A 15514-nucleotide genomic window follows, 5' to 3' on the forward strand; every position below is an offset into this window, starting at 1 on the left:
TTCCCCTGTCAGTTTGTGCCATGTAATTCTATACGGCGCCGATTTCTCACACGCAACACCTTTTTCCCGCCAGTGTGCATGATTCAGTGAAGCACTCCATCACGTGTGCGGTGTTTGAGCAGCCTCGCTAGCTGAAAAGCATAAAGTGTATCATATATTAAACACTAAAGCCTTTAGTCAGCAATCTTGCTCGAGGAGATCCAGAGGACAAGTGTTCATTTCCTGAGTGATTCATACTGCTCAGGTTGCATTATGCTGCATGTAGAATATAGCGCAGTTTCATTTTTTTATTTTTTATTTTATTCTTTTTAAATTATTGTTACGATCCAAATGAATCAGACCTGATTCTCAGTGCATACTGTTTTTGCAGGTTTGCCCTCACAGTGATGGTGTTTGTCAACTACGGTGGAGGAGGCTACTGGTTCTTCCAACATGCACCGTGGAATGGTGAAGTAAAGTTGGATGCATTCACAACAGAACCGTAAACATGAAAATATTCTGTCGCAGGCTATACAACTGCAGATGTAGACTCCATGTTGTAAGAAGAGCTAAAATTACCAACACAATGGTATTTCTATGGTATGGAACATATTTGCCAAATAACTACAAATGTGTGAAGGTGTGCATACCCCAGGGTCAGATCAGTGATAAATACAAAGAAAGAAAAGCACAAAATAATCTCGAGCATTGTTGCCATTGTTGATATATTTGTAGATTACTACCTCAGAGTTTACTTCTATCTCATGCACTCACTCACTAGATAACAGACAATCGGAGTGATCAATATTCACTGACGACCAACCCCATTATACGTACTGCTATGGATGGCTTGTTCACTCAAATCATCATATCTCAAAAGGACAATGACACAAATATCAATTAATTCTTCTCCACCACGGTATCACTGCCCCTGGAAGTATCTGCCCATGTAGTCTACGTGAAAAAACTCTGCTAGGAGAGGCCAGCATCAATTGTCCCTGTTCATGAAATGAGTTGGAAGGAGTTTTGTCATAGCTGATATTGACATGACTCCTTCTTGTGGTTGGCGCATCGTGATGGGTGAATGTGGTCAGTCCTTATCTCAATGGAAATATATATTGTGTATTATAGTAATACATTTTTTAAAAGTTCTATTCAACTTACTGATTGATCGAAAAAACAACCATGAGATCTATATCATGGCAAAATTCTCCATTTCCAGCGGTTTCCGACCCCATTTCACTAATTATGACGAATGTGAGCTAAAGCATACGCATTCACACAGTACATGCAATTGATCACCCGCGTCTCATTGCAGCTGAAATCCATCATTGTTTATCGTTATTAACAAAAATGGAGGTGGAAGAGGGTTGATGGGACTTTGTGGGAGGGTATAAAATGAACGAGTAAGAAGAAAAACAGAATTAATCAAAGCTGTTTTTTAAAATTCCAAAATGATTTCTTTTGCCATGAGGTGTGCACACTTAAAGTTCTGTAATAGCATCTTTGCCAAATCTATAACACTGTATTGATTTTTACAGGTGATGTGATGAATCTTTTCTGTGCTAGGGGCCAGTTCTGTCACAGGACTCTCGCTGTTTATTAATCATGTTAATAATAGATGCTTTACTTTTTTGGGGGGAGGGGACTGTTCTTATTTATTGTAGAACTTTTTAGGAATTGGTCAGGAGCTGTGTATGTACAATACAATTTAAAATAATAATACGATACTTTTCAATAGGTTTGACTGTGGCGGATCTCGTCATGCCATGGTAGGTCATGTTTTAGTTTGTCACCACATTTATTCCAACACAACAAATAAAAAGGGCAATCTTACCATCGTGAGATGTTGCATCTTGGAGGTTCGTCTTCATCATCGGGACCTCAGTGGTGATGGCGTTGAGCTCCATGCAGAAGAGAGGCGTGGGCCGCCTGCAGCTGCTGCAAAAGATCACGTGGAGGACCGCCGTCCTGCTGACGCTCGGCTTCTGCTTCCTCAACTACTCCCCGCGTGATGGACCACGTAGGTGCAAAATTAGCGTGTGCTGCTAATGGAGCCAGTACATCCTGTTTGCGGACAGGTTTGTTATTTACTTCACTCCTGTGCTGGGAACATCATTAAAGCATAATAGCTCATCCTCTCGCCACATAAATAATGTACCCGTTCCTTTGAAAAACAAGACTCAGCCAGTCAAGAAACTTGGACCCATTGAAGAGCTGCAAAAATGTTCTGATTCTCAAACAAGTGAGCACCTGTCATATTTGTATAAAGTGTGCTAAAAGCATTGCAGTTATTATTCAGGTTACAAATATCGGCTATGATTTGCACTAAAAGCTGCAGAGGTGCGTAAAGCAGGTGGACTCTCCTCATTTCATCGGCCACCTGGGGTTTCACGGGGCGCCCTTTCACACATTAGCCAGATGATAATGGTCTTTTTCCTGGGTGCATGTCTGTGTAACCCTGTTAACAAAAATATTGTTATTGTGTGTGTGGATTTCCAATCCAGCACCAGGGGACGTTTAACAGGGGAAGATTGAGCAAAAACAAGCAGCGCGGTAATGGACGATTACAAAGAGATAGAATTACAGCTCCATGCAGCTGCTCCTGTAGCTTCTCACAACAGCACGACTTTTACCATAAACTGAAGCTTCGACCTCGGTCTCCAAGGACACCCTTGGCTGTTTCAAGGCTTAGTTTGATCTAATAAGAGAATGCAGTCACATTATCTCGGTGTGCGTCAATGTCAGACGAGGTAGAGGAACCTGCGATAACAATTGAAATCAACTCTGAGTCACCTCATAAACAGTAAACCATTTTGATTATGCCCTTTGAGTCTTAAAAGCATGAAACTAGCTTAATGGGGAAGCAAAACACAGAAGTATGTAGTCATTTCTTTGGAATATTTACAAATAATGTTTTTATGACCGCCACCAGAATGTTGTGTTAGCTAATATACAGTATATATTTTTTAATATTAGTGGACCAATCAGAACACACCTTTCTTATGTTAGCATCCGTGCTACGTTACACTAGCTTGATGTGGAAGCAAAAACAGAATGATGTCATTTCTTTGGAATGTTTAAAAATAATGTATGATAGCCACTAGAATGCTATGTTAGCTTATAAATATTTTTTTTTTAACATCAGTGGACCAATCAAAAAGAACACTCCTTCCTTATGTTAGCATCAGTGCTACATTACACTTTTAAGTGGTTTGGGGTGCTTCTTTGTAATCCCCAGTGTACATACGTAAGAGTTATAGTAATTTTGAATAATTTATTTCAAAAATGCTAAATATTTTAGTGCTATGGAAAAGTGGAGTATTTGTCTACAGAAGACCAAAATAAATTGGTAGGTTATATGCTAGCCACACTTCAAAAATAATACTACAGACCGAAATGGGAGACATGAGTGACATGACTTAAGTCGACTGACTCGAGTTAGGACTTAGGACTTGCTTGACTGAAACTTCAGAAAGACTCAACTTGACCCCTGAGTTCCAGGTGAGCTTGTGATGTTCCAGGTTTTTCCCAGCTGTTTGGACTCTATTCGTGCATCATGTGTCCTCTTGATGCTGAACCGCCTTGTTTTCTCAGAGCAGCCTTGTGGCACATATTAGTTAGCATCCCCCTTCAGAGATTCCCTCCTCTTATTGGATGTGACCTGATGGATGATTGGGATTTCATTGTCTTTATGACACTTTTTTTTTCCAGCAAAGAGCTTTTCAATTAACTAATGTGTAGATTACCATCAATCACTCAACCAAGAGTCAATCTTATCCTACTGAATCTGCGCAGAGCGAGAGATGACTTTGGAACATTTGATCAGCTTTGCAACAGCCGTATCCGGCATGCTGACATTCCCCAATGACTTGTGCTGTCCATCAGTCTTCTGGGAAAATGTAGCGAGTGTATCGGTGGGATGGTTGAGAAGGTCCCATTACCAATATTAGCAGTTTGCTGATTTATAATGTTCTCCGTTGAGCAGCAACAACTTCAACACAAGTGAGTTATGTGCGTGTTTATGTATTCATCACTGAGAGACTTCCTTCATGTGTTTCAGTGTCCTGGTCCTGGCTCAGGATCCCCGGGGTACTGCAGCGCCTGGGCTTCACCTACTTTGTTTTGGCTCTGCTGCAGATTCTGTGGGGATACAAAGAGAATCCACAAAAAGCAGTAAGATGCTCCACAGGGTTCTTACCTTACTTTATTCATAATAGAAAAAAAATCTAGGTCTATTTCTTTAATCCTGGACAAAGACCAGATCTTCAAATATGTTTTGTTGTTGTTGTTGTTGTTGTTGTTGTTGTTGTTGTTTGGCATTTGATATGGACTGCAATGTTACAAAAAAAAAAAAAGAAATAGGTGGAGGATGATGATGTTGACGAAACGTATCACTCCTATTACTGTTACCAACCTTTTTGAAACTCATAGCTGCTTCTTGGGTTACCGATAAATGTGAAGGGCTACCAGTTACATACACAGATCTGAAAGACCAAATTTTCTTCAGTTATTTGGTGGTAAATCATCTATGGAGGACCAAAACTGCCAAAATTCTAAATAAATAAACAACTAAATAAATGACTAAAAGTGAAAATGAAATTGGATATATAAAAATATAATTCAAAAATTAAAAATCTATTTTTATTTTCACTTTTCATTTTTGTATTATTATTTTTTTTTTGTATTAATTTTTAATTTTGGCAGTCTTGGTCCTCCATACTCAACACCCGCCAGCTTGTCTTCATTAATCCATTAGTTAGGGCATGTGTTACAGTAATGACCTTTAAACCTTTTTAAAACTAACAATACAAAATTATTAATTTTTTTTGTTACACCAATGCAGTGTTTTACAGAAAAAAAAACCAATAACATGCAAAAAATTCAGTGCACCTCACTGATTAGCTATTTTAAGACCAGTTATCTTAAAAATAACTAACATATAAACTGCATAAAAGTTCTTGATTGACTGATTTTGACGTGTTTAATTAAAGTAGAAATGATTTGAAATGGCCCTCGCATTGATCTGACCCCCCCAACCCACCACCCCCCTCGGGAGAAAAAAGTTTGCACACCCTTGGTCCTGATTAAACCCTTTCTTTTATTTTATGGTGATTATGATAACTACAACTTGTCTCAAGTGTCAATATTATGTGTGGGTTAAAGGTATTCATTCATCCATTCATTTATTTAGTCGGGCATCTTTATAGGTACATTCCTAATGGATTTATTTTGTCGTGCTCACTAATGAGCAAGCCTGCACTACTTCTGCAGGTTATAATTGAATCTCTATGAATGTAGAAATTTATTAATATATTTAGAAATAATGTGACAATCTAGATGGTTAGTACTTAAATGATTAGCAAATTGTTTATTTAAATGTTTATAAACTATTCATACTTCACAATTGTAGCCATTTTTAATGATGTCTAACCAAAATTTATTATTTCTGTTTACATTATTATATTTAAGTATAATGATAAAAATCATATTAAGTTTCATTGTAATTTCCTACTTTTCATTCCTGCTTTTTTGCTGGTGATCAAGTTGTTCCACTGCCTCATGTTGAGAACTTCATTAAGTTACCAAATATGATACCTAAGCATGTTGCTATTGTCTAGATGTCATTTTCCCTATTGTTTATTGATTCAAGTTGAACGTGAAGGTTTTGTACCCCATGCAGGATCACTGGTGGGCCCCCATCCAGGATGTGGTGTTGTACTGGCCCCAGTGGCTGACCGTCATCCTCTTCGAGAGCTTGTGGCTGTGCCTCACCTTCCTCCTGCCTGTACCCAACTGCCCCACGTACGAGCTCCCATGCAACTCGGTCCACCTACTGAATAATTCACTCGCCTCGTATGTTTGCAGGTGTAAATTGCACCGAGCTCTGCATGATGGTGCCAGCTTGTAGCTTTCTGGCTGTGGTGTCTCATCAGATTGCGTGTGCTATGAACTACAGTGATTTATGGGCTTGTGCTGAATGCTTCAGAGGGTGTAATTAGACTATCTGGCTCTGTCATGTGCGGTAGGAGGAGGAGAGGCAGAAGGATCCATCTTCCTTGCTTGGCGTGCTTTGCTAAGTGCTTCTTTTGGGGTGTCGTCCTAACACACAATTACCAAACATTGTCTCTTTCAGCGATAGTAGAATTATTTTCCATACTCCTGTCAACAGCAATAAACATATTTATGTATATTTATACATGTAAATTGAATTAATAGATTTTCATTCCACACATTTAATTTCAGTAAGTTATTTTGTGGTGTATTTATTTATTTAATTATTTATTTTGACAGAGGATATCTCGGAGCTGGTGGAATTGGAGATGAAGGTCATTACCCTAATTGCACTGGAGGGGCAGCGGGATACATTGACAGGTGGTTATTTGGTGATAACATGTACAGGTATCCAACTTGTAAGGTAAGTTTATTTGAAATGTAATATCACATTTTATTTTGTATTATTGGGACAATTTAAAACACTTTTTTTTTGGGATGTGTGTTCTCCAGGAAATGTATCGCACCACCCAACCTTTTGACCCAGAGGGGATTCTGGGCACAATCAACTCCGTTGTGATGGGATTTCTGGGAATGCAGGTAATTTATATTTGGTGCAGTATTCCATCACCTACATATAATTAATATGAGCGACAACTTTGATATGTGGGAATTTTTTTTCTTTTTTTTTTTTTTTTTTTGGACAGACTTTGACGGTCTCGTGTGATTCTATTTAGAATCGATTTTTGATTTAAAATAATTTGATTGACAATCATTTGTGCTTCAATCTATAGATGTGCAAATAATCATCATGCTCTACTCCAGTCTGCTTTGCAAGACAGGTGGAGACATAAAGACATTTATTAACTTTTGAATTGTAAGGAAAGTGCCTTTTTTCCACAAAAACAGCGTATGGACCACAACTGCTACTCTATGTTGCTAACTATAAATTTTATAGCTTTTATAGTTCCTGAGTAGACTGACTACTAGCTTAGCAGTCCAGAGTCCAATGTTGCTGGTATTAAGCCATTTATTACACTCCAGTTGAGATTAACTGTAAACACAAAACAACAAAAGAATTACACACAGTGCACACATAAATACTCGTTTCCCGAATGTAGCTAGCTCAGAGCACTGGAACGAGCCATTGATTCGCTAATGCTAATTAGCGCCCTACTTGAGGCACTTTTATCACTCAAAAGAATGGCTATTCATACAAAAACACTACTGGAATGTATACAGAGACGCATCCTAACATTATTCACAGTGACATGGTTTTTCTCCGCTAAAAAAAAAACTTGTTGTATAACTTTTTTTCTTCTACTCTCTAATGTGGCTACAACTTAAGAGTGTATCTGAACACGCAGAACAACACTGCCCCTAGGTGGCCGAATCGTGTTCAACAAGAACACCATAAAAATAAACAGGCAAACAATAAAGGCACACAAACAAGATTAAGCCACTATACAATAAATAAAATTGATTGTGGGGACGTTTCATAACGATTCTGAATCATAGTAAATAAGAATCGAGATTATTATGTGAATCAATTTTTTGGCACTTTTTTTTTTTTTTCATATAATTGGCGGGAATCTTAACACGTAGTCTACTTAGCAGTAGCAGTGGAAACTGTTTTGCAGTGGCAATCTTCCATTCAAAATTCCAGCATTTCTCATTTCCCGATGGACTATTGCGACTGAGCACATCAGTCACTGAGTGTTAGATGACACGGCAGGTGTCCGCTGGCCTCGTCTGTGTCGGCCCGTCTAATGTCCTCGGCTGAAATATATTCATCATCACCAAATTAAGGAGAGGCTGCAGATGACTTACACCCCACATCTGGCTGCACGGGCTGGGGGAAATGTGACCGCCACATCAGGGACACCTCCCAGGCCTATTTGGTTACCCAAGGCCAAATAAATGAATATGATGGCTGTGTATTGAAAGGAGTTTTGCTATCTCCTCTTATCTTTCTCCAGGCAGGGAAAATCATCATTTTCTACAAGGGAAAGAACATCCACATCCTGTGCAGGTTCCTGGTGTGGGCGACCATCTTGGTAAGGTCATCTGAAAATTGCCACGCTCATATAAGACCGTTTCGACCCACAGGTAAATGCTGCCGTTTTTTTGAAGGTGTCCTGGATGTTAGTCATCACTATGGAAGCCAATCATTAGCAGAGCTTAGTGACGACATGTGTGTGATCTCAGTACAATTCGACAACATCCACATGTGGTGTGTTTCCGGGCAGACGCGACTCGCCAGCGCCGCAGGGGGATTACGTACTCATGAGTGGCCCATGTGTGGCTCTTGGACTGTTTTGTAAAACACAGGTCACAACATTAAATACACTTGCACAACAATACAAGAGTTGCATAAAAAAAAAAAATCTGCTCGTAGAATAGAATTATTAATCAAACTTTTGTATTATTATTGTGGTTGTGGTTTTAAGTGCTTTTTGTGCTGAAAGATGTTTTTAATTGGTTTGTTCTACTTAGCTATGTAGAAGGGGCAAAATATATTTTCACAGATGTACAACATTTCGTTTTATTGTTAAATGATGGATTTTTGCTAGTGCTAATCCATACTGAGCTTCATTGTCCTATTTGCTTTGTTAAGGCATATTTTTAATGTTGACAGAAAACTGTCCTTTGCTCACCTGCATGCTAAGTCTGCAAATATTTGCAGAACAAAGACATGGTAGTAATGCAGTCCTTCTCGTGGGTGGGAGGGGGTAATGCTGTGATTCCACAAAGTGCCACTTTTTTTTTTTTTTTAGCCATACTAGAATAAATATATAGAAAGCATAAAGTGTCATTGAACTTCCACTACAGTAGATGGCAGTGGCGCTGTCATTGTTATATTTCTTTTTTGTTTCTTTCATGTTAATAAACATCAATACTTGGAACAATTTTATTGACATATTATTAGGGATTGGCTTTTTTTTTTTTTTTGCCATACTATAATAAGTGTATAAAAAGTGTAAAGAGTAATTGCACATCCACTACAGTAGATGTCAGTGGCGCTGTCATTGTTATATTTCTTTTTTGTTTCTTTCATGTTAATAAGCAGCGATACTGAGAACAATTTTATAGACATATTATTAGGTTGTTTTGTTTTTTTTGTCATACTAGGATAAATGTATAAAAAGTGTAATTGCGCATCCACTACAGTAGGTGGCAGTGGCACTGTCATTGTTCTTTCTTTTTTGTTTTCTTTAAAGGGATACTTTAGTTATTTAGACATTTTTGGCAGTCAAACATGAATATTTTGCCTATAATAAATTTGATAGGGCGGCACGGTAGTCGAGTGGTTAGCACGTCCGCTTCTCAGTTCTGAGGTCTCCGGTTCGAGTCCAGGCTCGAACCTTCCTGGGTGGAGTTTGCATGTTCTCCCCGTGCCCGCGTGGGTCTTCTCCGGGTACTCCGGTCTCCTCCCACATTCCAAAGACATGCATGGCAGGTTAATTGGGCACTCGGAATTGTCCCGAGGTGTGCGTGTGAGTGTGGATGGTTGTTCGTCTCTGTGTGCCCTGCGATTGGCTGGCAACCAGTCCAGGGTGTCCCCCGCCTACTGCCCAGAGCCAGCTGAGATAGGCGCCAGCAGCCCCCGCGACCCTTGTGAGGAATAAGCGGTCAAGAAAATGGATGGATGGATGGATAAATTTGATATTTTAATTATTTTCCATGTATAATTAGTACCTTTAAAAACACATTGCATTCGTCTGAAAACAAAAAAAAAGTGGTTGTCTCAGTGAATATTTAGGGGGGTAAAATATTTTCTTCTTCCTGTGGGGAATAACATAAAATAATTTTGAATCACTCCAGTAATGATTAACTGCTCTAACAGAGACATCTTAGAGTCATTCAAAACACTTTTCATCACATAGTAGCTTCTCGTTAATATTTGTTTTGGAGCTTCAATCCATTCTGGGTGGTCTCCAAACACAAAAAGGGCAAAAACAGCCAAGCTGGCCTCTATTTCACTGAGAGTGGGAATGTGTCCCACAGGGAAAGGCGAGGTTTATGTGAGATGGCCTGCTTTGCATCTCAAAACACGCCGCGAGGCTGTTATAGTCGACTCTAACGAGATTGACAGTGTAGGAAGCCTACACGTGCGTCTGGTCGTTATTTTTCTAATCAGACTGAGATGCTGCAGAGACACTTCATGTGTCGTTTTTAAAAAGAGGTTAAGAGCAGCCTGCATGCGCGCTGTGGAGGGAAACGTCCTCAAGTGGTAGTCATGTGACTTGAAGTGATGATGGAGCTGGATGGGCTGCCTGCATCACTGCCTTTGAAATTCAACAGTGCTGGGTGAAAGGATGAGGTCGGCCATGTTGGCCAGGGAAAACACAAAACAACAATTCAATATGATTAATGCTCCAAAGATTCTTTACAAACTTGCTCACTTTACAAGCTGTTTCCAATATTTGATGTACACAAATGCAATGCTGGTCCACACCATTATTTAATATATAGGATGCTTAACACATTTATTGGACTACTTGTCATAATAACAAGAGGAAACCATCCAGCATTCACATTTAAGACAGCTACAGGGTTTTTCTGAGAATTCAGAAATTAGCCAACTATGACATTTAACCACTACTGTGTAACATGGCAATGTATGTATATGTATGTATGTATAACTTTATTTTTTTTTTTTTAAGCTAAAAGAGTGACTTAGAAAATTCAAACCTGCACCTGCATATATTTTAGAATTAAATTAAATATTTGTAATTAATAAAGTAAAATATCAATAAATACATAAAAATGGAAAAATAAAAATAAAACAAATAAAAAATAATTAAAAAAATCAATTTAAGTTATGAGTCATACTATTCATGTTAACCGTTCCTGAAAGATGAAAAATATTTTTTGGTAATAACAACAACCCTGTCAATTTTCAGCATTTATGGCCTGAACATTCTATATAATAAAATTATAGCAATCTAAAGAAAACTTGCAGTGAACATTCAACACTTTTCTGATCATGTTAATCAGATTTTCAGTACTTTTATGCTACTTTTGCTTCTATGTGATACTTTCTTTAGTAATGTATATTCATGCTGCTTTGATTTGATCAGTTCCAAAAAATAAATCACAATTCATTCAAACATACAGCGTAGAGAAAATTCCATATTAAATTACCAAATCCCTTATGTTGTCATATGTGTTTGTTATAAATGACTATCATTTGAAATTCTGCCCTGAAAATTTCACACCATTAATCAAAATGTGTCCACATGATCTCCCGATGGTGAATATTTCCGCCCTGTTATTGTCGAGTGTCGGCTGAAGTGAAGTGAAACAGATTACATCCATTTAGTTTCTCCCAGTGGCACCAAGTGATAAAGTAACACATAATCATATTAATAAACATTCGACTTTTATGATTCCCCGCACATCCATGGTTGACCAGTTAATTATGTTGGCGGAGAGTTGTAGTGTTTATTGATGAATACATACAGACAAAAATAAATAAATAAATACATAAATAAATGGAATGATTGACAGATATGCACAGTTGTGTATGTGTCTAGTTTCACAAACTGTATATCAGTTTAAATGACGTTACTTTGAGTTAGTTGATAGTTTTAGCAACCTGCCCTTGAAACAACCACAATTGTGTGGAGAAAGGAAACATACAGTAAAGATGTTTTAGACATTAGCAGGTCATCGTGTTCACTCTCGCAGAAATCCAACCACAAGACCACAATACTTTTCCATAAAAACCACAAAATTCAAACCCGCTTTCCGCCACGGTGGGCTTTGGTCTGACTCCTATGGCGGATTGTTATTCAGCGCCAGCCGGAATTCTTCCCACAATCCCTTAAATAAAAAAAAAATAAAAAAAAAGAGGAAGAACAACAACAATCCGAAGCCGTGTTAATTAAATCCCAACGATCAGTCTCCAGACGTGAAGATTGAAATTGAGCGATTGGCCCACATACCAGCCTCATCCCACATCCTGCAGCCTGGACAGCCTGGAGGCTGAATTCGGCCCCGGCTCGACTATTTCCACACCATCGATTCTGTCATCTATACATGGATGATGGATATCCACACAACAAGCGCTGATTCTGATCTCTGCCCCCGCTTGCTTTCTCCCTGGTGTGCAAAATGTTTCTTCAAATATCTAAATCATATCTAAATGGGAACATATTAGACACGCTTGGGCATTTATTGACGCCAGATTCATGTGATTACATTCTGTGCATGGGGTCTTAAGAGGTCAACGGGATTCTCTGCTCGTGTTTGACGCTGACAACGTCGCTGTGAAGAAATATTTGATCTGCGCGAGTGAATTGATCCTCTAATCTGCAGGATTCGCATGATTCTGTTGCCTCGCGTTTTAGTTGCCCTATACAACTCACTTTATTCCTCTTCATCGATTTGAAATCTGTTTCATTTCCCCCCTTAGGGAATCTCGGCGGCCATCCTTTCTAAGTGCACGCGAGACGAAGGATTTATACCTGTCAATAAAAACCTTTGGTAAGTGCTTCCTGACCCTCTAAATCCAGCTACTTTCCTCACAAAAGAAAAGGATGTGTTCTCCAAATGGCACAAATCACAGCTACTAAAACACACGTTTAGTTACCGCTAATGACAGCCTGGATTGTAAATAATCACCCGGGTTGTCAGAAGTGTGAAGTGGAGAGCTCATGTCCATCCTCCCAACATGATCACTCTTCCTTACGAGCTGCAAAATCGGCATCTCCTATCCTTTTGAAGCCCTCCGGCAGTCTTGGCAGAAGCACTCGCGCCGTAGTTTCACTGTGACGGAATGGAAGTCGGATCTGGGAAAAGCATCAGCGAAACCACAGTGCAAGCACTGGAGCCTGTTCCCAAACGATCATGTGACTATTTGGACAAAAGACGAAAGCATAGTATTTTGAGTAATGCGCTGGTTTGATGATCCCGAGTGTATTGTACACCGTAAAAAAAGGTGTCAAGATAGATATTGTAGTCAAGATGTACTAAAGACAAAAGACTGACTGCTGTCATGGAGGCAAAAGTTGCCTCATGTAAGTACATCAAGTCGGCCTTAAAAGTCAAACACTTCATGGTTTATCCTGTTTAGAGGAGCTCAAGCTTACAGTATCTCATAAAAGTGGCACATTACTGAATAAATGACATAATAAGATATTATATAATGAGAAGTAGTCAGTACATAGCAGGGGTCCTGTCAAAAAAACACATTATTTTTCTGCCTTTTTTGCTATAAATTTTCTAATATTTTTGGTGACATTTTATGCTATATTTCTTTAATTTTTTTTGGAACATTTTTTCCCTTTTTTTTTTTTTTTTTTTTTTTTTTTTTTTTTTTTTAAATTAAGTTTCTGACTTGTTCTTGGCAACTCCAAAGACAGTTTGAGGTAATTTTCTACCTTCTTCTTTTGTTTTTGGGCATTTTATGGTACTTATTGAATGCTTTCTTTTCTGTTTTTTTTTTTTTTAAATCATGTTTAATGTCTGACATTTTTTGCAACATCATGGACATTTTATGGCCATTTTCTGCCTTTTCGATTTCTTTTTTTTTTGGGATATTTTATGGTCATGTTTTGGACATGTTTAGGTCATTTTTAAAACTTTTTCATCTACCTTTATTTTTCTCTTTTTCTGACAACTTACAAATTTGGACTCTGACATATTTTTGGAATATTTATGTATTTATTTTTAATTTTAATCATTAATTTATTTAAAGCACATTTAATCTAAATATATATATATATATATATATATATATATATATATATATATATATATATATATATATATGAATTTATACGATTTTTTAAGAGATCCACAAGTAGCCACAGGAGAGGGACTAAAGAGCCACATGTGGCTCCAGAACCTCAGGTTGCAGACCCCTGTTATAGAACAACGGTGTAAATTTATTGTTAAAATAACCCAAAATACAGACATTTATAGCAAAACACCTGACAACAAAAATGAGTACACCCCTAAGTGAAATGCTCAAAATGTCAATAATTGTCAGTATTTTTCCAACACTGCCTTAACTATGGGCATGGAGCTCACTAGAGCTTCACAGGTTGCCGCAGAAATGCTGGTCCACTCTTTTCGTGATGACATCATAGAGCTGGCAAAAATTTCGAGACCTATACGCTCCTCTGCCATCTATCATACGACGATGCCTCAGCTATGTTCAATAGAGGAGAAATGCTTGGTCCATCACCTTTATACTAACACTAACACATCACATGGCATAAAAGTCACAACTGTGCTCAATTTGGACATTTTCACTTAGGGGTGTACTCACTTTTGTTGCCATGGCTATATTTTGCGTTATTTTGCTTATTTGTCTTATAACATGGCTGTGTCCACTTTCTGAGGCCTCTCTACTTGCTCACACACCGACTGCTGTATGACGGCATTTGTTCCACTTCCGTATTCTCTTTCATATGATGGGCACCTCTTAATGTTGCAGCAGGAAGAATGCCATTTCATCTGTGATGTGTAAGCAAATTCTTCCTGATGTTCTATAGGGCCTACCCCCAAGCTGTGCTCATCCCTCGCCATTACCTGCCTGGGCTTTTATAGGCAGTTCATCATGCACAGGTTATTGAGCTCTTGAGTACGAGTCCCTGCCGGGATGTCGAGCAGTAATTAACTCCCAGCCAAGAGTCCTTTTTGGCCCCACTTCAGCTGAGAAAAAAAAAAAAAGAAGCCATCTCGGAGATTCTGGGAGGCAGCCACTTTGCATTAGATGATATTGCATCAAACATTCTTGCACTTAGGAACAGACGGGACATGGCTGGCTGGCAAGAGGCCACGGGGCAAGCGCCAAAGATCCACTGCTGCTGCTTTATACACTAAGGACAAAAGTATTTGGATACTATGGTGGACATGAAACCATTTGCAAGACATCTTAGATAAACTGTCTGACACACATCATTGGTGATCTGAATTGGGGACCTCACTGTCACCAGGGTTGACCAAACCAAGGTTGATTGAGCTCCACAATGTCCAATCGGTTGAAGACTGGTCATGAAAAAAGAAGAAATAATGGCACGTGTCTCCTTTGCAGCTATAAAAGCCTCCAGTCTTCTTGGAAAAAAATTCTACATTGTATCCATCTATCCAGGAGACTTTTTGTATTTTTTCTATTATTATTATTATTATTATTATTTTTAAAGTAAATAAATAAATACAAATTATTGATGATAATATGTTCTATGCAGCCCCACTGGTCAAAATGCAGTCTTTTGGTTAATATTCCATTAGTAGAATATGAATTAAGCAGCAAAATCCAGCAGTTTTTATCAACATCAGAAGGCGGCCATTTTGCCACTTGCTGGCGAGTGAAAATGACATCACAATTGCTCAGGTCTCAAGTAACAACCAATCACAGTTCAGCTTCAGAACAGATGAGCTGTGATTGGTCATTGCGTGAGCCCTGAGCAACTCTGATGTCATCTTCAGTCGACTGCAAGTGGCAAAATGGCCGCCACCTGAGATGGATAAAAAAAAAAAGGCTGGATTTTGCTGTGTAACTCATATTCCACAAATGTAATATTAA

At 38.5% G+C, this 15514-nt stretch overlaps 2 protein-coding genes across 2 annotated transcripts in view; one reads left to right on the plus strand and one right to left on the minus strand.

Annotated features, from left to right (window-relative positions):
* Positions 1–1849, minus strand: part of pcbd1 (pterin-4 alpha-carbinolamine dehydratase/dimerization cofactor of hepatocyte nuclear factor 1 alpha) — a 17148-nt gene extending 15299 nt beyond the window's left edge. Inside the window, 1 exon segment of the mRNA XM_077496429.1 lies at positions 1817–1849. Within this exon segment, the coding sequence (XP_077352555.1) occupies positions 1817–1834 (18 nt within the window). The 5' untranslated portion in view covers positions 1835–1849.
* Positions 1–15514, plus strand: part of LOC144001827 (heparan-alpha-glucosaminide N-acetyltransferase) — a 31216-nt gene that overhangs the window by 15152 nt on the left and 550 nt on the right. Inside the window, exons 9-17 of the mRNA XM_077496424.1 lie at positions 371–447; positions 1721–1751; positions 1842–2002; positions 4043–4155; positions 5663–5784; positions 6274–6397; positions 6487–6573; positions 7953–8030; positions 12395–12465. Of these exons, the coding sequence (XP_077352550.1) occupies positions 371–447; positions 1721–1751; positions 1842–2002; positions 4043–4155; positions 5663–5784; positions 6274–6397; positions 6487–6573; positions 7953–8030; positions 12395–12465 (864 nt within the window). The remainder of the gene's footprint in view (positions 1–370; positions 448–1720; positions 1752–1841; positions 2003–4042; positions 4156–5662; positions 5785–6273; positions 6398–6486; positions 6574–7952; positions 8031–12394; positions 12466–15514) is intronic.

This window comes from Festucalex cinctus, chromosome 14, assembly GCF_051991245.1.
Source record: "Festucalex cinctus isolate MCC-2025b chromosome 14, RoL_Fcin_1.0, whole genome shotgun sequence".
NCBI classification, from domain to species: domain Eukaryota; kingdom Metazoa; phylum Chordata; class Actinopteri; order Syngnathiformes; family Syngnathidae; genus Festucalex; species Festucalex cinctus.